Source organism: Ascaphus truei, chromosome 3 (genome assembly GCF_040206685.1).
Source record: "Ascaphus truei isolate aAscTru1 chromosome 3, aAscTru1.hap1, whole genome shotgun sequence".
Classification (NCBI taxonomy): domain Eukaryota; kingdom Metazoa; phylum Chordata; class Amphibia; order Anura; family Ascaphidae; genus Ascaphus; species Ascaphus truei.
The window spans coordinates 57,810,631-57,834,382 of record NC_134485.1 but is presented as its reverse complement, the minus strand read 5'-3'; the positions used below and the strand labels follow the sequence as shown (position 1 = coordinate 57,834,382).

Below are 23,752 nucleotides of genomic sequence, written 5' to 3'. Positions count from 1 at the left end.
CTGTTCACGTTGAATCTCCTGCAGCCTGCTGCCTAGAAGCTCCGTGTACCGTAGGGAGCTGCCGTTACTCCAAACCACACACCGCGCATGCGTCAGCGTAATGACGTCATGACGTTGCCCCGACGTACGTTTCATGCGTACTCACGCGCTTTCTCAAGGGGGAGGAGTAGGTAGCGTGTGTAATCGGGTAGTGAGACCCTTTATACCCTCCTTGGAGGGGAGTGGTAGGACAAGTATGCCTCATTAGTTAAAGAGGCATAGCAGACACTTATGTATTTATAACATAAACACAAAAGAATCAAGGAACGGGGGGGGGGGGACGGAGGGAAGGACAGAAGGGGAAAGGGGGTAGTAAATGTGAAAATAATGAGGAAAATCACGATGGGAATGGCCATGATGACAGTACACTTGGATGGAGTTAGAGTCATATATGATGTTATATATATATATAAAAATAAACATATAAAATATGGATCCTTACAAGCAAAACTAGCAGTTGATATAGAAGGCTGTTATGGCATGTCAATGATGCACATAAGGGATGTGATAAAAACCCCAAAAGAGGGTTACCAATGCCAGTGTGTTGAATGAATGAAAGGTCAATATAGAGTAATGAGAATGAAAAATTATGAAAAAAAATTGATGAAAAAATGAGAGGTGTAGGAATGTACTACACTAGGCAGAGCCGCCTAAAAAGTCAAAACGACTCCTTCTACGCTAGAAATTAAATATCTATATACCGGGATCCCTCTAACCCTCTGGTAGAAATGAGGAAAAAATAAAACCTTCATTAAGGCCATGGGGTGCCAGTGAGTTAAGACAATGAATCCAACGGCATGCGTGTTGGCGTAACTTAATATCCCAGTTGCCCTTACATGGGCCCCATGGTATATGTGATATGCCAATGAATTTAAGGCAGGAGGAGTCCCCCCGATGTGCATCATTGACATGCCTTGCCACTGGTGTGTCAAGTTTATTACGTACTGACCCAAGGTGCTCCAAAATCCGAACCTTAAATGCCCTATGGGTTTCACCAACGTACTGTTGGCCACAAGTACATTGAATGAGATATACCACACCTGTGGTTAGACAGTTAATAAAGTCCTTGGTGGTGTAAACATGTGTGCCTGCAGAGTCGGTGAAGACATTGGTAACTTTGACCGAAGGACACGCCTTACACCGTCCGCATGTGTATGTCCCATTGGGTTTATGGTCCAGCCAGGTGCGAGATGATTTTGCTTGGAAATGGCTTTTAACTAGGCGGTCACGTAAGTTAGCCGCACGGCGACTGACCATATTGGGTCTGGCTTGTAGGATCTTTGCTAGATCTTCATCTTGTAGCAATATATGCCAGTGTCTGTTCAAAATACTGCGTATAGTTGACCACTGAGAGCAGTAAGTGCCGACAAAACGAATAGTCTGTCTATCATTATTAATGGCCTGAGGACGATCAATGAGAAGGCTCGGTCTTGGTGTCTGAAGTGACCTATAGTAGGCTTTTTTAACTGATGTTTTAGAATATCCTCTATCTAGAAACCGTCTAGTCAGGTCTTTGGCTTGGGTTTTGAACTCTAGAGTAGTTGTACAATTACGTTTCAGGTGTAAGAACTGGCCAGTTGGAATGTTTGAAATCAGATGTCTAGGGTGATGGCTGTCTGCTGCCAGGAGACTATTTGTCGCAGTAGGTTTGCGGTAGATGGTCATCTCCAACTTACCATCAGGTTGTTTGTTGATGGTAATATCAAGGAAGTTGATACTCTTGGTTTGAATTTCAAAGGTTAGTCTGAGATTATGTGTGTTATCATTCTCGATGTGGTCAGTGTACCGAGAATAGTCGTCCATGAACACCACTGTTTCCTCCCACCAGCCCAGATATAAGTTAGCATAGGTGGGAGCACATGTGGTGCCCATGGCGGTACCACAGAGGCCATTTAAGGTGTAAGTGAACATCACATTACACACTGTTTCTGTACTCACCTGCAGCATCCAGTATGCAGCCTAAAACATAGCGTTTATTACAAGACAGCTATTTGGAACATATACTGTTCATCCAGTACCATTACCCAACACACTTGGGGATTTTATTTATGCACTTCTATGCATTTTTATAGTGTTTCGTCGTTTTTTATCATAGACTATTAAAATGTTGTTATTTTTCATATAGTAGTGTGACCCTTTTTGTTTGAGTATCCTATACCAGGATTTGGCTATACATTGCCTTATATTTCTAGTGACATCACCTATTGTGTCATCTTCCTTGAGTGCAACTACAGGGGGCTGCTATAATCTTTTGATTATTTGTGTGTTCTCTTGTGGTTCTTCCTCTCCCCCTTGCACCAGGTTGTGTGTTTATGCTTTTATGTTTGTTGGTCTGGTGTAGCGACGTATATCTGTGTGTTCATATTACACCGTGTCATGATTTTTTTAACAAAAATAAAGCCAAAATGGAGAAGCTGTGTGAAAAACGAAGTATACCTAATGATTCAATAGCTTGTAGAACCACCTTTAGCAGCAATAACTTGAAGTAATCGTTTTCTGTATGACTTTATCAGTCTCTCACATCATTGTGGAGGAATTTTGGCCCACTCTTCTTTACAACGTTGCTTCAGTTCATTGAGGTTTGTGGGCATTTGTTTATGCACAGCTATCTTAAGGTCCAGCCACAGCATTTCAATCGGGTTGAGGTCTGGACTTTGACTGGGCCATTGCAACACCTTGATTCTTTCCTTTTTCAGCCATTCTGTTGTAGATTTGCTGGTGTGCTTGTGATCATTGTCCTGTTGCATGACCCAATTTTGGCCAAGCTTTAGCTGTCGGACAGATGGCCTCACATTTGACTCTAGAATACTTTGGTATACAGAGGAGTTCATGGTCGACTCAATGACCGCAGGGTTCCCGGGTACTGTGGCTGCAAAACAAGCCCAAATCATCACCCCTCCACCACCGTTCTTGACAGTTGGTATGAGGTGTTTGTGCTGATATGCGTGTTTGGTTTTCGCCAAACGTGGCCCTGTGCATTATGGCCAAACATCTCCACTTTGGTCTCATCTGTCCAAAGGACATGGTTCCAGAAGTCTTGTGGTTTGTTCAGTTGCCCCTTTGCAAACTTAAGCCGTGCTACCATGTTCTTTTTAAAGAGAAGAGGCTTTCTCCTGGCAACCCTTCCAAAGAAACAATACTTGTTCAGTTTTTTTCTAATTGTACTGTCATGAACTTTAACATTTAACATGCTAACGGACGCCTGTAGAGTCTCAGATGTAACTCTCGGGTTTTTTTGCAATTACTCTGAGCATTGCACGGTCTGACCTTGGGGTGAATTTGCTGGGACATCCACTCCTGGGAAGATTGGAAAACATTCAAGACAGTTGCCACTTTTGAATAATCTTTTACAGAAGTGGTCACACTTGCTGATGATCAATTAATCAAGGGCATTTGATTAGCAGCACCTGTCTGCTACTTAGCATCTTAATTCCTATGGAAGCAGTAAGGGTGTACTTAGTTTTTCACACATAGCTTCTCCATTTTGGCTTTATTTTTGTTAAATAAATCATGACACGGTGTAATATGTCATGTGTTGTTGTTCATCTGAGGTTGTATTTACCTAATTTTAAGACCTGCTAAGGAACAGATGATTGTTATTATGTCCTGATATGTAAAACCATAGAATTCAAAGAGGGTGTCCTATCTTTTTCACACCACTGTATATCCATCTATCTCTATCTCTCTATATATATCTATATCTCACTCCAAATCCCCCCCGCCCCTAAAAAAAAACACAAATCAGAGGCTGCATCTGTGACCTCCACAAACTGAGGATAATCGAGATGAGTTTACAAGTTCATCTTGCAAGCTGAACTCCTAAAGAAACCACAACATAACAGGGCTATAGGTCCATATTTGTTAAGGAATCACCTGCCATAAGACATCTTCCAGCATTGGAAGACCACTTGCAGCCTATTTAAATCAATGGACAGTAAGTAGTGAAATGGGGCGGGGGGATCGCACCCAGCCCCCAAAATAAAAAAATTTGCAGACTAAATTTTTAAAAACGGGAGAAAAGAAAAAAAAAAAAAGTAAATCGGGTCCATCACAAGAGTTTGGTACTGCATGGAAGTGTTGAAAGCAGAAGATAACGCATTAGTGGTTGTCTGTCAAGTGGTTAAACGAATTGTACAGAGAGAGAAGGTTAAGAGGTTGAGAAGCAAGGTAAGTAGTACACAAAAAGTATACACTAACAAAAGTTCTAGAAATATTGCCAGCAAATAAACATGCTTTGAGGAACGCTATAAACAGAGTAACTATTAAAATAGAAAATAAATACACTTACTTCAGTCTTTGGAAATTTTGTTGGGAAATTCAGTATATTTTGAGATACACGTCTAACAACATAGGGATTGAGTATCCGTAGCTGGTGAGGCTGGTAGATCAAATGCATGGCTGGTTTCTTCCAAAATCCATAAGTGCTCTGTCATAACCAATGAAACAAAACAGAGTACTTGAATTTTCTATAACCTGGTTACGCATATGTTTGAGGCAATGGAGTAAGAATACCTATATTGTGTTTAGAAGCAGAGTACGTTTTCGCTGAAACACTCAAGAGTTCAGTCTTTGGGTTCCTACACCGTCTGAGTGTCCCGAATCCAAGGAGTGGGAACTGCAGCATTAAAAATCTGTAGCCACTATTTACAGGAGCAAATGAGTTGCAGTACCCTTGGTGGACCCTTGTGGAAATACCTACTCTACCATTTATTACCATGTGACAGATCAAATGGTATTGCTACAATAATAATAAAAATAAAAATAAAATTAAAAAAAGGGGGTGTGTGAAGTGAAACTTTTGTGATTTCTATTTTGATGTTTTTGATTGAATGAGAGACTTTTGAGTGTAGAATTACAATTTCAGAAACAAAACACAAAGCAGGTTCAGTTACAATGCGTGTCCTCGGTACAACCCCTCTCTTTTTGTTTGTCTAGACTGCTCTGCTCCTGTGACAAGGAAATGTTGTTCTCTCTGTGTGCTTTCAATGTTCTGAACTCATTGTTACAGCTGGATGGGGAGTGTGTCTCTGCGCCGCCTCTGCGCATGCGCCAGCGGCGGTGAGCGCTTCTGCGAATGCGCAGCTGGCCGGCTCTGCACACGTGCGGACGGCATTGGGTGTGGTTCAGCCAATGAGGGCGAACCAGCCTTGTGACTCCTCCGTGCCAACACTATGAGCCCAAAATCGCTCGGCTGACATGCGATTGTGCGCGATGTCATGCGCTCCGTCCACTATAAACGCTGCCTAAGGCTAAGGCTTTGTGGATGGAGACACAGAGGTTCATGCAGGCAAAGTGAGAGCCTGTTATCTTTAATATTTACTTTGATTCCAGTGTGAATTGTTAGGATCTGTTGATGGTAAGATATGACTGAAGATGTGCTGCAGTCACATAATCGGTATTTAAAGAGGTGCAATCCCACGTAGCCGCCCAGAAACAACATTTTGTAAACAATTTGCTTCTCTAAACAAACGTAATCATGCTAAAAGCAAAGATTTGTCTGCTTTCATTTGGGGGGAGGGAGGAGAAGAGAGGAATTACAAACCTAATTTCTTAGGGAGCCACTGAATACGACAGTCAATCAAGTGTTTTCTTTACCCTTAAAGCAGCAAAACAGGCCAGATTCTATGTTTTATTTAAATAAATCAGTTCTGTAATACCATTTTTTTTGGTTGATGTACTGATAATCCTTTGGTTTCTACAGCAACCGTTTAGAAAGTCATATCCACTTCCTCTTTTGAAACAAGTACACACACCTTCACCCAAACACTAATCACAAACAGATCTGTTGCGGTTTTCCCAGCAGCAGAATGTCTACTGCATGCTGAAAGCTGTAACAATAATGTACTGCACTTACTTAGTAATATAATGTTACATTGCAGCTGCAGCATTTCACATACTGAAGCAGTCAGAAGGCGGCCATTTCAATAGCCCCACAGGGCAGGATAGGTAATCATTTCTCAATAAAGCTACTCACATACTGCATATAGTAAAACAAAAAATAAAGTGCTGCTTTAACCTACCCTATCTTCATCAGAGCCAATAAAGACATGGGGAGTGGTAGAAAGGGGGCTCTGACCGAGCAAGCACTTGTTGAACATAGAGGCATCACACAAAAGCATGTACCATATTTACATTATACCTTTAAAACATTATTTAGAATACGTCTAAGTGGCAGGTGCGTAAAAAAAAGGCATCAATCCCTACCAAAGCGACTACTTCATATACCATGTCAGTACTTAATCTTTAATATTCTCCCTCTAATTAAACAGGAGTATGCATCCCTGGGAACGAGTTGCAGCCACAAATATACTTACCACTCGCTTACTCATTAACAATTCGGACAACCACTTTACATCATGTGGCTTGAACATAAGGAGGACAACAGTGGTGTTAGGGTCGTAGTGCAAAGCATCTGAGAAGATAGACTCGGGATAACAGAGTCGGAATGTTGTCTTTCGCCCAACGTCGTCTTCGTAACCTAGTACGGGACCGCTGTTCATTCTGAAAAATAAAGGAAAAGAAGAAGAATTTGGGAGGAAACCTACTTTTATCAATATTATAAACACACAGGATTTAAATGACAGAAAAGTGGCACTGTACAGTGTATATACATAGGATCTGGCCTGCCATGTAAGGGACAATATTAACTTAATCCATTGAGCGCTGGAATGCTTGTGACAGTCGTGTTCCATTCTATTGACATTTCAGCATAGGGACCTGGTTTGAGTCAGCTATACACAATCCCAGGAATAGAAGAGAAGGTTCTCCTCCCCTGTTCCAATCAAGTCAGCACCAAAGACTTGATCTGCTACTATAGCACTACAAATGGCCATCCCATTTTGAGAAGAGATCAAAGGTCGTGATCCCGGTCATTCCCAGAAGAGCACCAGCGGACTAATGGAGCCAATGCATTAAGTGCACCGAAATGCATGGTGAAATAATGGCAAATAGCTCAAATGTTTTCTCCAAATACTAAAATTTACAAAGCTCAACATAAAAACAGAATGGAGCAGTAAGTACACCAGACTCTGATGCTGGTGACCCAAGTGCAACAACTGCCCTTTAAAATACAGGTCTTTGAAAATATCCAAGTAAAAGTACGCATCTCCAAAGGGGCCAGATCAGAAAACATTTAGAAATACAACGGTCACAAGTTTATTGTAATATGTTACATACATGTAAAGACCTAAATTGATTGTACTTTAATATTTTGCAAAGCATTTATAACATTTATACCCTAAATATTTACATCAAAAGTACATTTCAGTGTGAAAATTGAACTTAGATGCTTAAGTAACAAGTATGACATTTTAGCACGAGCAGACTTTTAGGGCCACATCCAAGACCTTTGTGTGCTGAATCTGGCCAACGGGCCAATAGTTGAAGAGTCCTGTCTTAAAGGATGTGTGTATACATATCTATCCATCAATCTGTTTGTGTCAGTCTTCCACTTATCACACAGTTAACTCTTTAATTTCACCATTCAATAATTCAAAATGGGTTTAACATTATATGTCTAATTTCTCTGGAAAGGCAATCTACACGACTATAACGATAATTTTATAGCACCTAATTACACAAGGTAAATGTGGTAACTATTTTAAAAATACTCACGTCAAACTATATATTTAAGAAAAAACAGACAATATTGTTGTCACTGGTGCATGAAAAATCTGCTACTCGCAATATTATACCACACAGGACTAAGCAAAAATAAGGATAATTATATGTTTAAAGGTACAATCCAAGCAATATCCTACGTGTTTTAAAAAATATATAAATTAGTTCTGTAGTATTAGATAATACGTACCTTTTATTATTTTAAAATTAAACTCAATTCCATTTTTATTATGCTGCACATCCTTTGATTTCTACAGCAGGATTTAGCCCACCTCCCAAGCAGAACAAGATCTAAGGACAGTAACCCTTTCCTGTTTCTGATCATTTGTTGCCAATATTCCCAGCAGTTTGAGCTTCAAACTAACAATAGATAAGGTTACCTTAGCAATATAAGAATACATTGTAGCTGCTGAGTTACAATGACGGAAGGATTGCTTTGAAACTGAAAGGCAACCATTTAGTGAATGTTGTAAAACAGGATATCGATTATGGGACAACCAATCGATCGGCAGCTTAGGTAGTTTTCAATTAAGGTAATCAAATGCTTTTAGGCAAGGTAATTTAAAGATTTTTTTTTTTTTACATTTGTAAACTGCTTGGATTGTGTCTCTATGTTGAATTAAATGTTTCGCACCTTTTTAAAGTCAGACAAGTTTAAACATTTTTAAATTATGTTTTTTTTGGGGTGATTAATTTATAATAGGGAACTACAAGAAGGGTGTACATATCAAGATGATTAGATATTTCGATTTTCAATGTGCCCAGTTTGTCAAAAAACAAAAATAATTATAATTGTCGACTAGATCATTGGGGAAAGTACAACCATGAAAAGCAAAACTGTACGTAAAAATAAGACTGGAGTGTTCTGCACTGCAAAACTGCAAAACTGGATAATACAGCCAGACTTGTTTGATTCTAAAATATTATAATCCCCTGGGTTTGGTTTATTTACCATATTATGGTTATTAGGGTACTTTGTACCGATGTCAAATTACCACTTGCATCCTCTCGATTAAAAAAATAATTGTTGGCAAAGAAAATCCAGTCATATCTTTTGCTAACAACAACATCCCATGGGCTGAACAAAGCAAAAAATAAAACCAATAGCAGCAACAAGTGTCAGGACATGAGGCGTACCTTATTATCACATCGTAAGTATCGATTTTCTTCCCTAACGTGCTGTTTCGCAGAACGCCACCGTTTCCAACTACGATACATTTCTTACAGGAAATGCTGATGAAAATAAATAAATAAAATACATTTCATTTGGTTGGGAGGAGAGAGAGAGAGAGGGGGAGGAGAGAGAGAGAGAGAGAGAGGGGGATGAGAGAGAGAGGGGGAGGAGAGAGAGAGAGGGGGAGGAGAGAGAGAGAGGCGATAGAGAGAGGAGAGAGGGGGAGGCGATAGAGAGAGGAGAGAGGGGGAGGCGATAGAGAGAGGAGAGAGGCGATAGAGAGAGGAGAGAGGGGGAGGCGATAGAGAGAGGAGAGAGGGGGAGGCGATAGAGAGGAGAGAGAGAGAGGGAGAGGCGATAGAGAGAGGCGAGAGAGGGGAGAGAGGTGAGAGAGGGGGAGGCGATAGAGAGAGGCGAGAGCGGGAGGCGATAGAGAGAGGGAGAGAGAGGCGATAGAGTGAGGGAGAGAGAGAGAGGCGATAGAGAGAGGAGAGAGAGGCGATAGAGAGAGGAGAGAGAGGTGATAGAGAGAGGAGAGAGAGGCGATAGAGAGAGGAGAGAGAGGCGATAGAGAGAGGAGAGAGAGGCAATAGAGAGAGGCGATAGAGAGAGAGAGAGAGAGGGCAGCCTTAAACCAACTTGTTGCACGGCAGCAGAGCAGGCACAACAATAGCTTTACTAGGATGGAATAAATACTACAATGAGGGGGTATATTTATAAGGCTAAAGGTACTTAGATTGGCTGACAGGAAATGTGAGGACTTCTTTCTGATATGGTTAGTAAATTCATGACAATCTATTTAGTACACATTTCTGGGGGGAAAGGCAGTAATGTGAAATAAAACATTCTGTAAATAGACTTTTAGAACTGGGAAAATGTGTGGGACAGATGGTCCCTATTTGATGTCGATTCTGCATTTGTAAGGCCAGATGAGAAGGTCCCTTGTGACCAACATGTTCCTGTAATGAATTATAGGTTCCCCCCCCCCCCCTTCAATACACAATATTTGGCCAACAATTTTTATGTGCGTTTTACAACCTATATTGTCTCAGTCAGTTACTTTTTACTTGTGTTTCTTTGTAAATTGCTCTTAGGCACCTAAAAAGGTACCTTTCTGCCCTCAATTTCCAGTAATAGCTTCTTCCTTTGGGTCCTCATTGTATCATTGATGTGGGTAAAAGACTTGACCGTAAAGTATAAAGTAGCAAATATACGTCAATAAATTATTATTATGTGGGGGGATAAAATATGCTACTTCCTGTAAAAGGTCTGAAACTTTGATGTGATTTTTGTTAAGACAAAAATATATTTTCACTATTTAAAAGACCCTGGAGTGATGGACATTCTCCATTCTATGTGTATGTGCGTGTGTGCATACGAGCACGCATGCACGCACACTTGTCTTAAACCTTTTTACTCACTACCCTTTATCTGTGGAAGTCCATCAAACTCTGGACACGCCAAGCACCTTCTTCCCCCCTACCCCCCCTTTAAGTCAAACCTTAAAACAGGGGTGCGCAAACGTACCTACATGCACCCCGTCTCCTCCTCCATCCGGCTCACGCCCCCTCCCCGCACAGCTCCGATGTCAAGTGACCCCGCGGCGTCATTTGACGCTGGTTACCATGGAGACGCGCCGCTGGAACTCCAGGTAAGTGAAAAGAGGCCTTGCGCGATCCCCAGCATTAATTTTAAATGCCTTCGGGGAAGCGTGGGGCCTCTGCAACAGCCGTGCCTCCCACTTTGCGTACCCCTGCCTTCAAACTCACCTCTCAAATGAAGCATTTCAATAGCCTGGACTCATGGCTATTGCCCCACACCCACAGTCACTTCTACCAATCATTGTGGTCAAGCACTGCAATAAACTGGGAAGGGGTGAGCAAACTATTTTTGTCTGCGCCTCCCTGCCAGCTCTCCCTCTCCTTACCTCCGGCGTTTTCTGACGTCACAATGTCATGTGATGTCGTGTCGCCAGAAGCCGCCGGAGACGAGATAAGGGCCTACAGAGGTCTACTGCGCTCCCCCAGCATTTAATTTAAAGTTTGCACCCCATAGTTTGCGCACCCCTGCTCTACTGCACTTATTCCCTTGCGTGCACTCTCCAAGTCTCCCAATATACCACTTCGATTGTAAGCTTGCAAGGGTTAGTCCTTGATTTTGTTTGCTGCACTTATTGTATTATAATTCCTTTACTGTATTGTCTCTTTTACAAAACGCGGTGGGTGCTACATAAATAAAGATATACATAAAACTCTTATGAGGCACTAGATGTTTTCCATCTCCCTTTCATACTGGAGTTCAAGTACTGTAGGTTCACCAGGCTTCTTTTTTTGCAATTTTTTTTTTGGCTTTTGTCAAATGTTCTTTTATGTTGGAAAACAACAATAAGCTCACCTTTCTGACTGCAAATATTACATAAACAATTAGCATTAACTATTGCCTTTCACATTAATCTTCCTAAACTGCATGGGTATTCGTGAAAACAAATCAATTCAACATCGCAGTTCTCTAAAAATACGGATCTCATATTTATTAAAAGAAAAAAAAGAATTTATACATTTTTATAGCCAGCGATCGAGATTAACTCTCCAATTTCTAGTTATTATTGACATTGACTTACATCAGTTTTTGATTCTGGTTTGTAATAATGGTTTAGAAGCCTTGCTTCACATTCTGTTTTTTTTGTTGTTTTTTAACCATATTAAATAGTTCAGTCGGCAGCCGTATTAACCATAAGGGTAGGTCTGTAAATCACATTACATCCAGTTACTAGAATACATTATTTATTTATTTTTTTAAATGGTGTCCCAACTCTGTAGATAACTTCTGAGATGTCATTCCTACAGCTGCAGGCAGTGTTTTGCAGCTCTGCTCAAATGGGCAGCCTACTGTATGTTTATTCAAAGACGCGGAGCAACACTTGGGATGGTTAAGGAGAGGCAGGGTTGTGCGATTTGCCTTGTTATGCACAGGGCGTTCGCAGATCAGGAGCAGGTTACAGGCTTTTATTCGTAATGCGCATAAACAACGTTAAATTGCTCTTTTTATCAGTTTCTTGCGTAGCAGCTGATCATACTTACTTCCTGATTTCATCCGGTATGTAACATTTTGGAAGTCTTTTGAGAGCCAGATCAAAAAATCTGTCTATTGAGCAAAAAAGGGTGTTAAACGCCATCTCGTAATAAGTGAACGCATGAAATAGACACAAAATGACATTGTTATCACTGAGTAAAATGTAATCACCCTAGAACAGTGGTACCCCAAAAAAATCATTGTATACACCCCTGCTAGAAAATATTTGTTTTGTGAACCACCAAATCAATATTATTGCCTACTCCGAGTATTGCAAAGAAAACTGTTTGGCCAGGTAGTGTCCTGAGCTCGTGGTGGGAACACAAACTTACCATTGCTCCAAACGGTCCCTTAGTGCGTGCAGACAGCATGGGTGACACAACGGTCAATTACGACGGGAGCTTCCCAAGTCAAACCCCACAATTACCAGTCGATGTGGATGCAAAGCATTGTGGGAAGTGTCTTTGGAAGCTCCGAATGTAATTGATAGCTATACCACCCACAGTCTCAACACAGGCTCAGGAAGCCAGAACACTGCCTTGGGCGGTAAACTTTGCGTAATCAAAAGGTGGTATTGTGTGGTAATTGTGTATGTATAATCAAAAGGTATACAGGAGAAAGGAGAAATAAAAATAATTACGATATTATCAGACATTTTCCTTTTGGTATTTGTGATGAAGATGTTTGTCAATACCTACAACCTTGAGTTAAGGTAGGCCAGAGGGGTTGCAAGTGAAAAGCGACAACTCTTCATGAATATATATTGCAGCAGTCTCATTTTAGAGGGAAGAACTATGCTCATCCACACAAACAAGAATTGCCCCAAAAATATATATTTCAGTACCGTGTGAAAAATGAAAACCTCATGTAGTTGTATTTATTAGTTATAATGGTTATTGATTTTTATCTTCCTTGTACATTCATACCACATCAGGTTGTAAAACCAATGACAGGGGTAACACAAATCAATGTAAAAAGACTGATTATTAAGCATGTTATATGTGCGCCTGTTATTTTAGTACATGGTCCATATTACGTGCTATGCAAAAAAGTAAATGGTGGTCTGTGCATTAATTTGTGTGATCACAAACTACCGATGAACAGCGGACTGGCAGAATAAAGAGCTCCACTCTTAAGATAAGCAGAGAAAAAGGGGAATCATGCTTGTCCTTATACTATAATTTCATTTCTTCCAGTCCCTCTATGCCAGTACAAATAAATGGGGATTAAGCACTGCCCAGATGGGAGTAGGACAAACTTTCAACGAATCAGGATCCATCATCTCTTAGAAGGCTTCCTGCTCTCCTCCTCTCAGCAGTCTGTGACAAATTCAGAGTTGGTGTCAAAATAGCGAAATCTACTAATATTTATTCAGCACCCCTGAAATGTTGTGGTGTTTGCACATTCTCTGAGTAATTGTGAATAAATATTAGCGGATTTTGATATTTTGGCACCAACTCTGCAGCACGGTTGCTTCTCCTTTGGTCGCTAATGGCACTGATATGTTCAAAGGTTATATATTATTATTTTATTTTTATCTAGGCCATGATGAGGTTACTTAAAACAAAATTTTCCTAATTTTCCACAGGCAAAAGGTTTAACTATCCTTCATCTCCTTAAAGGCCCAATCCCTCCTAGGACCAAAAAGTGTACTTATGGCAGTGTCATGTTTAACCCTATGGGTGCCCTGGGATGTAGCGACTACGTCATGAGATCTGGCACTTCAGGGGACCCATGACGAAATTGACATCACAAAATGGCTGCTCGTTTTTCTAGGGGAGCCTGCATCCCAACGCGATCTACAATGAAGAGGAACGAAAGAACTCCTCCCTTTCCTGCTCTGTCACGTGACCCTCGAGTGCCGGAAGGGCCATGGCCCTCTGGTGTCACAGCCCATTCAGCACACAATGGGTTAATGGGTTACAGCCAAATCTGAAACCTAGGCGTGTTTTTATATAATAATTTGTAAACATGGTGAGCTCAGACTTGGGAAGAGTTTGATTTCCTCTGCCTACTCCCTTGTCTGATGTCACTTAGTTCAACAAGTGCTTGCATAGTCAGAGGCTGCCCACCACCCTCCCCTCCCACGCCTTTCCCTTGTATTTCATTGGCTCTGATCAAGACAGGGTGGGAAAGAAAACTATTTCCAGTGGGAAAAAAAAAGAAGCCAGATAATTGTTTTTTTTGCATTAGCTCAAGGAAACAAATTAACCGGATAAATTGCCCACAAGAAAAAGGGTTATTTTCTTTGTCAAGCTATAGGAGATTAATCAACCAGACATCTATCTCCTTTGCATCTCAGTCTAGTTCTAAATAATTGGTTCGCAGGTTCACCCAACTCTACCTTGTATCTTACATCTGTATGTAAGGGGACGAAACTTTGTGCTGGTGGAAAGTTTCTCTATGCTTGTGACGCGAGCACAGAAACAATTTAGCAGATTACTCAAGTCAAATTTAAGGTTATATCAGATACAGTAACTAATGTTGGTAGCTACCAATACATATCAACAACATAGCACATGACTAATTGTGCTTTGTTAATAATTAAATGGGCACATTCATTCCTATTCATGATTAAACTGACAACAATATCTTTACAAGTTGAGACAGGGAATTTCAAGGTAATTATTTTTCACCAAGCAACTCTGCACTACTTTCTGCAAACAGAACACATCGAAATTCTCATTTGCCTATTGTCTATGCCAGCAGTGCGCCAACTGGGGGGCGCATGATTTTTCTAAGGGTGGCGCGCGGTTGCAGAACCCCCCACGCTTTTCCCCCCAGGCATGTAAATTAAATGCCGGGGGAGGCACGAGGCCTCTGCAACTTCACTTACCTGCTCTCACCCGGCTCTTCCCCGACGCGTCCCCATGACAACACGCGGCGTCAAATGGCAACGCGTCACGTGACGTTGTGACGCGTGGAGCCCGAGAGCAGGTAAGGAGGGGGGCGGTAGGCAAGGGGGAGCAGAGATAGGGGAGCGAGAACTTAAAAGTTTGCGCACCCCTTGTCTATGTGTCGAACTGTGTACTTCTCTAGATACATATGATAGCCTGAGAGTATAACAGCTACATATTCTTCTCTGTTGCTCTTTTGTAACTGGGTGATCAAAACGAGCATTGTCCCAGAGCAAGAGTCAGAACAATCATTGTATCTCTAAGAGTATTTAGAACAAAAGAATACAGCAAGCCCCGGAGCCAATGTTCACGTGAACACAAGTGTACTTCATGAATAAAGAAAGCCTCAGTCAAGTACGTGAACACATCAATGAGCAGGTTTTAATTACATTTAAAAGCAATTTTACTTGCTTGGGAAACCCTTTATCCCCCCCCCCCCACACACACACACACACACAACCTATAAACAGATATACTGCAAAACAAACAAATGCAGAGTATGACTGAACACATGCAATCAGCTTTTAGCATGTCACCTTTATTGAAGGAAGTGATGGGGGGGGAAAACGGGATGTAAATGTGGGTTATCGAGCTTGGGGGTGAGGACATTGGAGTGTAGCAAGAAGAGAGTGGTTAGTAGTTTGTTCGGGAGTAATACGCAGGAGAGAGAAAGACTGTGGCCCATAATTACTAAGCAAAGAGAAAATCTTCCTGTTCGATTCTGATCAGTGACAGTACAGGAATTGCTACAGGGCATAAGGAACACAGACTTAAGACACTTAGAAAGTACACAGATAAAAAGATTGTAGTTTACTGCTTTATTGAACAGGGCACTCCCTTCAAGGACCAAACTGTACTTATGTCTGGTTACATGTAGATGATTCACACCATTGGGCACAACTTGACTTAATTTTGAATAAAAAAATCCAATGAACATTTAAAAAAATAATAAATCAACTTTTTTTTTTTTTTACATTGAAGCGTTTAACTAGATTATAACCAGATAAGATTACACTTAAACCGACCCAAGAAAAATAAGAATATACTCATTTTATTTGACACAAGAAGCAAAATGAGTCAAACTGCTACTTTAAAGCAGAATCACTTTTTTTGCATTTGTTTTAAAGCATTATTTCCTTTATTTCTAGATTACGTCAATCACTTTTCCAAAAGCGAAGATAGTAAAATAATGAGGGGGTAACACATACACTTGTCTGAAACTTAAACAATGACAAAAACTGCAGTCACGGTAGGGCCAGGGCCAGCCTTAGGCTTTGTGGGGCTCAAGGCGGCATGCTGGCTACGCGGTCTCCCCTGAAAAAAAGGGGGGGGGGAGGGAGACAATGTCACAGCGTCAGCGATGCTACAGGAAGCAGCTCGCTCCGGAACAGGGGACGTGAAAACACACACACCTCTCGGCCAGTCTGGCACCGCGCTCCCTCCTCGTGTCGGCGCCGGGATCCTTCCAACCGCAGGGGGGGGAGACCTGCACTCCCTCCCCCAGTCGTGTGAAAGTTGGAACACGGCGCCAACAGGAGAGAAAGGAAGAAGCGCGGAGGCCCCTGGAAACGCGGGGCTCAAGGCGGCTACCAGATTACTGAACAGGCAGGCAAAGGAAAGTTGGAGCACCACTGCAAACAGTAGAAAAAAAGAGACTGCAAGAGAGTGCGTCCCGTTTTTAATGGATCAAGGCATCAGCTACAAAAACGAGCCCACGGGCCCCTACCAACGCGTTTCGAGCAACACGCTCTTTGTCAAGGTGCACCTTGACAAAGAGCGTGTTGCTTGAAACGCGTTGGTAGGGGCCCGTGGGCTCGTTTTTGTAGCTGATGCCTTGATCCATAAAACATTTTTATTCATGGGACACACTCTCTTGCAGTCTCTTTTTCCCACTGTTTGCAGTGGTGCTCCAACTTTCCTTTGCCTGCCTGTTTGGATGTCGTGGAGAAACGGAAGCACACACCTGTGGAGGAACATCATACGGAAGACCACATAAATGTGAGTTATAATACTCCTACACACCATATTATCTGTCCACATCGATGCTCATATGTCTGGACACCAGCCAGTGGGAGTTTTTACAACTCAAGAAGTGAAATTCCATCCAGCTATTCGATTCATAGTGGAGAGTGGTATAGTCATTATTTGACAATTGGTCTATACATTCATGTGTGATACTTCGAGGATTTGAACAGCGGAAATCTATTGCTTCAATTGTGTGCTTATATAAGCCATTGATCTTTGTTTGAGCACCATACAGCTTTTTCTCTCTTCATACCAGATTACTGAAATGTTATCCTGAATAAACAGCACACAACAGAATTTTAAAACCATAACTGCAAACCGCAACAACCGCGCTAACTAGCGTCTGACAAAGCAGAATGTACGGGTGTGAAATTGCCCTCGCTCACTTAAAGCGGCAAAACATGTGAAATCCTATGGTTTAAAAAAAAAAAAAATCCGTTCTATAGTATTAGATAATAGTGACTGTTTTTTGTTGTTTTGTTATTATTCACCTCTTCGTGCCATTTTTAATGAGTTTCAAAGCATCTGATTTCTATAGCAGGCTTTAGCACACCTCCCCAGCAGTGCAAGATCTGTGCAACCCTTTCCTGTTCGTGATCATTTGTTGCCAATATGCCCAGCAGTCTGGTAATAATTGATAATGTTACCTTACTAATATAAGGATACATTGTAGCTGATGTTTGTTACAAAGTTATAACAGGAGCACCAAATGATTGCCAATCTAGGCAAGAATGGAGATGTAGATAATACATTGTCACATGCTTTACATATACAAATATGAAAAAAGTTGGAAAGTAATATTGCTGCTTTAATTAATGTTTGGGTAAATATCGTCTCTGAAGTTCACAAGCAGAAAAAGTATACATCAGCTCTATATGCAAACAACCTCCATTTGTAGAGAAACTTGCAAAGTGATAAGTGAAAACCATCACATTTGTCAATATTAGTTTCCTGTGGGGCGAATCTTCAGCAACTTTCAGTGAATACAGACACCTCAGCCACTTCTGGGGGGTTTATGCCAAGTCCAAGTCCACTTACTATATACACAAAAACTTGAGCAAAGGATAATAATAAAATTAATAAAAATAATAATCACGTGACTTGCCCAAGAAGAGTGGACACTGGGATTTGAAACAGTTTGACCCACTTCAAAGGGGTTACCACTGAGTTACTTCTTCAGCCAAAGGTTCTAGCCATATCAAGTTTGAAGTTCATACTGTGAGGATTCATACTAGACTTGTTCATTGCTGATGTAGCGAGGTCCCCCTCCCTTACCTCTGGTGAGGGGGAACTGCTCCTTGGGAACGGGGGAGAGTGGCGGAGGCCATTTTGGGCATAGCCGAACTAAGAGTCCAAGAATCCTCGGACGGGGAGAGGAATAAATAGAGCACATGGGCTGTCCCAGCCAATGGGATGATGCAGCCCTTTTGGAGAGGATATCCTCTGCGGGGCTCAAGGTGACCGTGGCAGTCCTGACGGAGGCAGCAAGGAGGAAGGTAGTGTCCAGGGAGCAGTTAGCTTCCTGGACTAGGCCAGACCATGCTCCTTAGGCTCAGTTGGCCTCTACACCGTGAGCGAAGTATTTTAGGGAAGGCCCCATTGGAACCTTCCCATTAGAACTATAGCAGCACTACTGCGCCGGCTGACGTACGTCCGCGTGGCGACCTGCGGCTTGGACAGAGCTGCATGTGGCAGCAGAGGTGGAACACCCCGGCTGGAGATTGCACCACGGACCGCGCCCTGGATAATGTGTGAGGGGAGTTGTGTTGGAGGCCCTGCTGTGTGGGACTTGATCCAGCATCTTCCTCTCCTTATTCCCTGGTCTGGCCTGTGAGCAGGAAGGTACCAACGTGCACCTACACATCACAGGAGGGTAGCGCTACCTCACACTTCGGTTTGCTTGTGCGGACACCGGGGTTATAGGTGCCCCAGGCACCCTCAGTACTTTGGGGAAACCACTCAGGGTGTTGAATTCTTGCATTATATTATTGGTGTATTGCATTGAGTGTGATATAGGCTATATACTGTTACAGTAAAGACGAGTCACATATAGATATATATCTGGTGTGATATTGTTATTACTGATTGTATTTGTTCCTATGAGGACTCATCCCGCCAACGCTGGGATCACTCATAGATGCCCCCATTAGATCAAACCCCATATGCCCAGTGTAACCCCCTTTCCCCCTGCTTAGGGAAACCTGGGGTGAGCGCTCTCTCTTTTAGTGCAGCGCCTCGCTGCACTAAAAGAGAGAGCGCTCACCCCAGGTTTCCCTAAGCAGGGAGAAAGGGGGTTACACTGGGCATATGGGGTTTCATTTTGAACTTACTCAACACTTGTTACAATGGTACAACAAAAGTTCTATGTCCAAGTGCTTTCACCTTGACACACACACACACACACACACACACACACACACACACACACACACACACACGATTTATAGCTGTGCACCTTGATAGAGCTCCGATGTATATAAAATATCTCCGGTATGAAGAGGGTTAAAACAAGCTGTGCTCTGCGGCAGTTAATCTTCGCAGATTAGTATCCAAGCAATTAATCTCCTGTTCGGATAACTGAGCTATGTGAAATCTTACTACAGAGGTGGTCAACTCCAGTCCTCAAGCCCCCCAACAGGTCAGGTTTTCAGGATATCACAGCTTCAGCATAGGTGGCTCAATCAATCCCTGCTGAAGCTGGCCTAGCCTGAAAACCTGACCTGTTGGGAGGGGGGGGGGGGGCTTGATGACTGGAGTTGAGCTCCCCTGCACTGATGCACAAAGAGACCATGAATAATGTCAGTGTTCTGCTGCCACCATACATAGTTACACACTACTGCAGAATATAGAGTAAAGACCGGTTTATTTACCCAAGCCTCTTCGCTGCAAAACACAGCACCAAATGTATGACAGAAAATACAAATGAAATCAATGATCATTTTTTTTGTAAGACATTAAGTGCCAGATTTTGCATCTGAGAGAAATAAACCCCCCGCTACAATGTATATATCCTCAGTATTTACTACTGTCAGGGAAGAGGCGTTCCAAGGCCTAGATTTGTAAAAAGAAAACCCAAAAAACAAATGCTGAAGGAAGTAAGAATTAGCTAACTGAGCGCCTCTGCTTTTTGCAAGTATGTTGCATGAAATGGCTGACAGAAGAGAAGCATCCTTACCTCCTCTGTGGGTCCCATACGGTAGGTCAATCTTATTGCTGCCAAGTAACACTGCCTGGTTCCGGAAGTCTTCACCACACAGAAACGGTTTTAAGTCGGTTATACTGAAAATAAAGAGCGGGTTCATTAATAGAGGTTTACAAATAATTACATGGTCACCATCAAGAGACACTTCAGAATGTCAACTGACCACAGAAGTTCCACGACACTTAAAAAAAAAAAACAAAAAAAAAAAACATTCGGCTTGTAAAACTTGGGTTAACCTCATCGGCAACAAGAATGTGTTAATGTTACAGCATATTTAGTACGGGAGTGGTTGACCTGTCGTCAAGTGACCCCGCAGCGTCATTTGACACCACGTTGCCATGGCGACGCGTTGTTGAAGACCTGGCTGGCAGCAGGTAAGAGATATTACAGAGGCCTCACTCGCCATTTAATTTAAATGCCCTGGGGAACGGCACGGGGCCTCTGAAACTGCTGCGCCCCCCCCTAGAAAATCTTGCGCTCCACAGTTTGCGCACTCCTGCTTTAGACTATGGGCAAGTCCCTTCACTTCAGGAATCAAATTGGTTCAATACAATTGCTTGTATGATTAGAATTACATTAGTGTCATGTCAAAAGCACTTCTACAAAACTAGTAGCATATTACAATACTAATCTAAGAAGGAATGTGAATATAATTTAATTTTACTTTAAAAAGCAGGAACTTTTTACGCGCCACAAACTAACATGCACAAAAAAAAATACCCAGAACACAATGGCAAACACCATAAAATCTGCCATTACTGCTGGGTTTGCCAGGTCTGCATGCGTGCACGATGCTGCAGCTTCTTTTAAGACCAATTGCAAGGGAGATATTGTAAACCTGCAAAAGACTTACAAATAATGTATCTTAAGATGAAAGACATATGGCCAAGACAATCGGAGCATGCATGCACACCACAATCATGATTTGGTAAGGCACAATCATACAAAGTGAATGCGAATGTAAATGTTGCAAAATCTGCCCATAAAGCATCTATGGCACACAGTTGATCTACAATATCTTTAGAAAAACAGGTGTAAATCTCAGATATGTTAGGAATCCATTCAAGTAACTAGCATGGTCTTATTGGTGTATGTCCATGTTTCTCAAACTATGAAGATCAAATGGTCGTACTCACAATAGTAACCCTCTGGGTACCTATCCCAAGACGTAGTCACTACAACCCTATGGGGTCTGGCACTCCAAGTCCCCATGATGTCGCTGCTACTCCATGCCCAAAGAGCAGCTTTGATCGCATCCTGCCTTCCCATAGAGTGCAAGACACAATTTGAAGTACAGCCGGTCCTCGCTTATCCGACGTAATGCATTGAGCAAACCGCTGTCAGATAACGCACCATCGGATTGCGGGTCCGTGTTAATCCGCGGCGACGAGCGCCGGATAAGCGGTTTCCGACATCGTATAATGCTTCCAGCGGACGGCATTATGCTCGTCTGAGAAGGCATTGGACGGAAAGCGGGCCGCCGGATACCGACGACCACCTGTACGGGGAAATGGAAGGGAACTCAACTTATGAGTTAAATAAGCAGGTCTTGCCTTTACAGAACTGCAATGCTCAACATTAACTGTATGCATTAAATGTATGAGTGCTAAAGGGTGCTGAAGCTATATACTTTTTGTATCCCCTGTCATTTGCTTGCCAGAGGAAGTATTCAGTACATTTCAAACAATCCTGTGGCAGTGCAAGGCCGAGATGACCTGCAATAATGCAAGGGCCACGAAGCACTCAGACTGAAATTTGCTGCACAGCACTAGGTCAGGTAAAGAGGACTAGTACCGTCTGGAGAGCTGTGCTACCAGGGACAGAAAATCCTTTAATACCCCATTATATTTTACATATGGAGTGGTATGTGCTTGGCCCGAGAATAACTTTCCCTTTCACAAACTGCTTGTAAATGTAATCTTCCCTTTCATTGCTAAGCTATGAACTCCTAACTAGCTCATTCCATAAGCAGTATGTTATGCACCCTGTGTTGCTTTTACTATTATGCCGTTTGAATTTAGACTTCCGGAGAAAATCTGTTCAAATTAAACCAACCTACATGAAATTCTAAAACAAAAAAATTTTCATACGTAGATAAGGACCTGGTGTTCTCACTTTGGTACAAAAAAAAAACAAACTGTAAAATATAAAGTAGGTAAGAAAAAAAAAAGGTGGAAGCTCGCCAGCAAAATAAAATTAAAATCGTTTTTTTTAAACTACACCAAAAAAAAACGAAAAAAAACTTCTCCCACGTGTTTCATGCCCCCTAAAGGTGCTCCCAAGGAAACGTGTTTTTTTTTTTTTAATTATGTTTTTTATGTAGTAAACAAAAGAAAGAAAGAAAGCTCCCTATTGTGTCGCACTCGAGAGCACCCTAGGCTAAATTGAAAGTACTATTTATTGATGAAATAATTAAAATATATTTATTGCAGCAAAATATACAATGAACCAAATGATTAAAACAAATTTAAAATAAAGGAGGTTTCTGTGTGCTTATTATCAAAGACGTCAGTGTATGTGGTGAAATAGCTATTAATCACTATCCTTGTCCACGGTTATATAATTATACTAGCCGTGGTAATAAATATTAAAGTACAATTCTAAGTCGTCAGACAACTACTCCTAAATAGGTAAGTGTGTTAGTTATAGAGACATACAAGCAATGGGGGAGCGTGGGATTAGAAAAACATTTGACAATAAAAAACAATAAAATACAATAAAATTAATGTGGTTACAACAATATTGCTGGGGGTTGGTGAAAATATTAAATACACTTACACGGCCATGTGCAAGCGGACACGGTAATGTGGTTTCTTTAAGCAATTCCAGTCACTCCCAACAACAGGTAATGGTGGTTTAGAGGGTTTTGAAATAAATATATAAATATATCTGTACTCACACGGCCATGTGTGAGTCCTTGCAGGAAATTGGTAACTTTGGGGTTAAATTAACCCATCTGCATCTCCCCCCAGTGTAGACTCTTCTTTGTTTGCAACCAACGTGGGATTCTAACTCCAGTCTTGGGCATCAGATGGGGACTCTCCCCAGTGGTGGTAGTAGGGGGGGGAGTAGGTAGAGAAAGTGAGGCATGTTGTCAGTGGGGTTTAAAACACATTTATTAGTTTTAAAAGCAATTGGTACAACAAGACTCACATACATAGTGGTTGGACCCCTGGCCTCCTCGTGCAGTCCAGGATACAGTTTAAGCAGCCGTTATTGCCAATCACGCGTCCGTGATGCAGGAGGAAAAAAAACAAAACTTTTTCTCCTTATCTGCAATGGCTGCCTGGTTGATCCGGCTACGGGAGCCACGTTGGGCCAAATTCAGCAGGAACTTTAAACCCCACTGACAACGTGCCTCACTTTCTCTACCTACTCCCCCCCCTACTATCACCATTGGGGAGAGTCCCCATCTGATGCCCAAGACTGAAGTTAGAATCCCACGTTGGTTGCAAACAAAGAAGAGTCTACACTGGGGGGAGATGCAGATGGGTTAATTTAACCCCAAAGTTACCAATTTCCTGCAAGGACTCACACATGGCCGTGTGAGTACAGATATATTTATATATTTATTTCAAAACCCTCTAAACCACCATTACCTGTTGTTGGGAGTGACTGGAATTGCTTAAAGAAACCACATCATCGTGTCTGCTTGCACATGGCCGTGTAAGTGTATTTAATATTTTCACCAACCCCCAGCAATATTGTTGTAACCACATTAAT

The 23,752-nt window shown here is 41.9% G+C and overlaps 1 protein-coding gene across 2 annotated transcripts in view; it reads right to left on the bottom strand.

The window, feature by feature from the left end:
* The window catches only part of ST3GAL6 (ST3 beta-galactoside alpha-2,3-sialyltransferase 6), a 120,876-nt gene that overhangs the window by 11,242 nt on the left and 85,882 nt on the right, over positions 1–23,752 (bottom strand). For both annotated transcript variants that reach the window (XM_075594063.1, XM_075594065.1), the window contains 5 exons: positions 20,003–20,106; positions 11,914–11,977; positions 8,797–8,892; positions 6,354–6,540; positions 4,328–4,465 (listed from right to left, as the gene is read on the bottom strand). In XM_075594063.1, the coding sequence (XP_075450178.1) occupies positions 4,328–4,465; positions 6,354–6,540; positions 8,797–8,892; positions 11,914–11,977; positions 20,003–20,106 (589 nt within the window). The remainder of the gene's footprint in view (positions 1–4,327; positions 4,466–6,353; positions 6,541–8,796; positions 8,893–11,913; positions 11,978–20,002; positions 20,107–23,752) is intronic.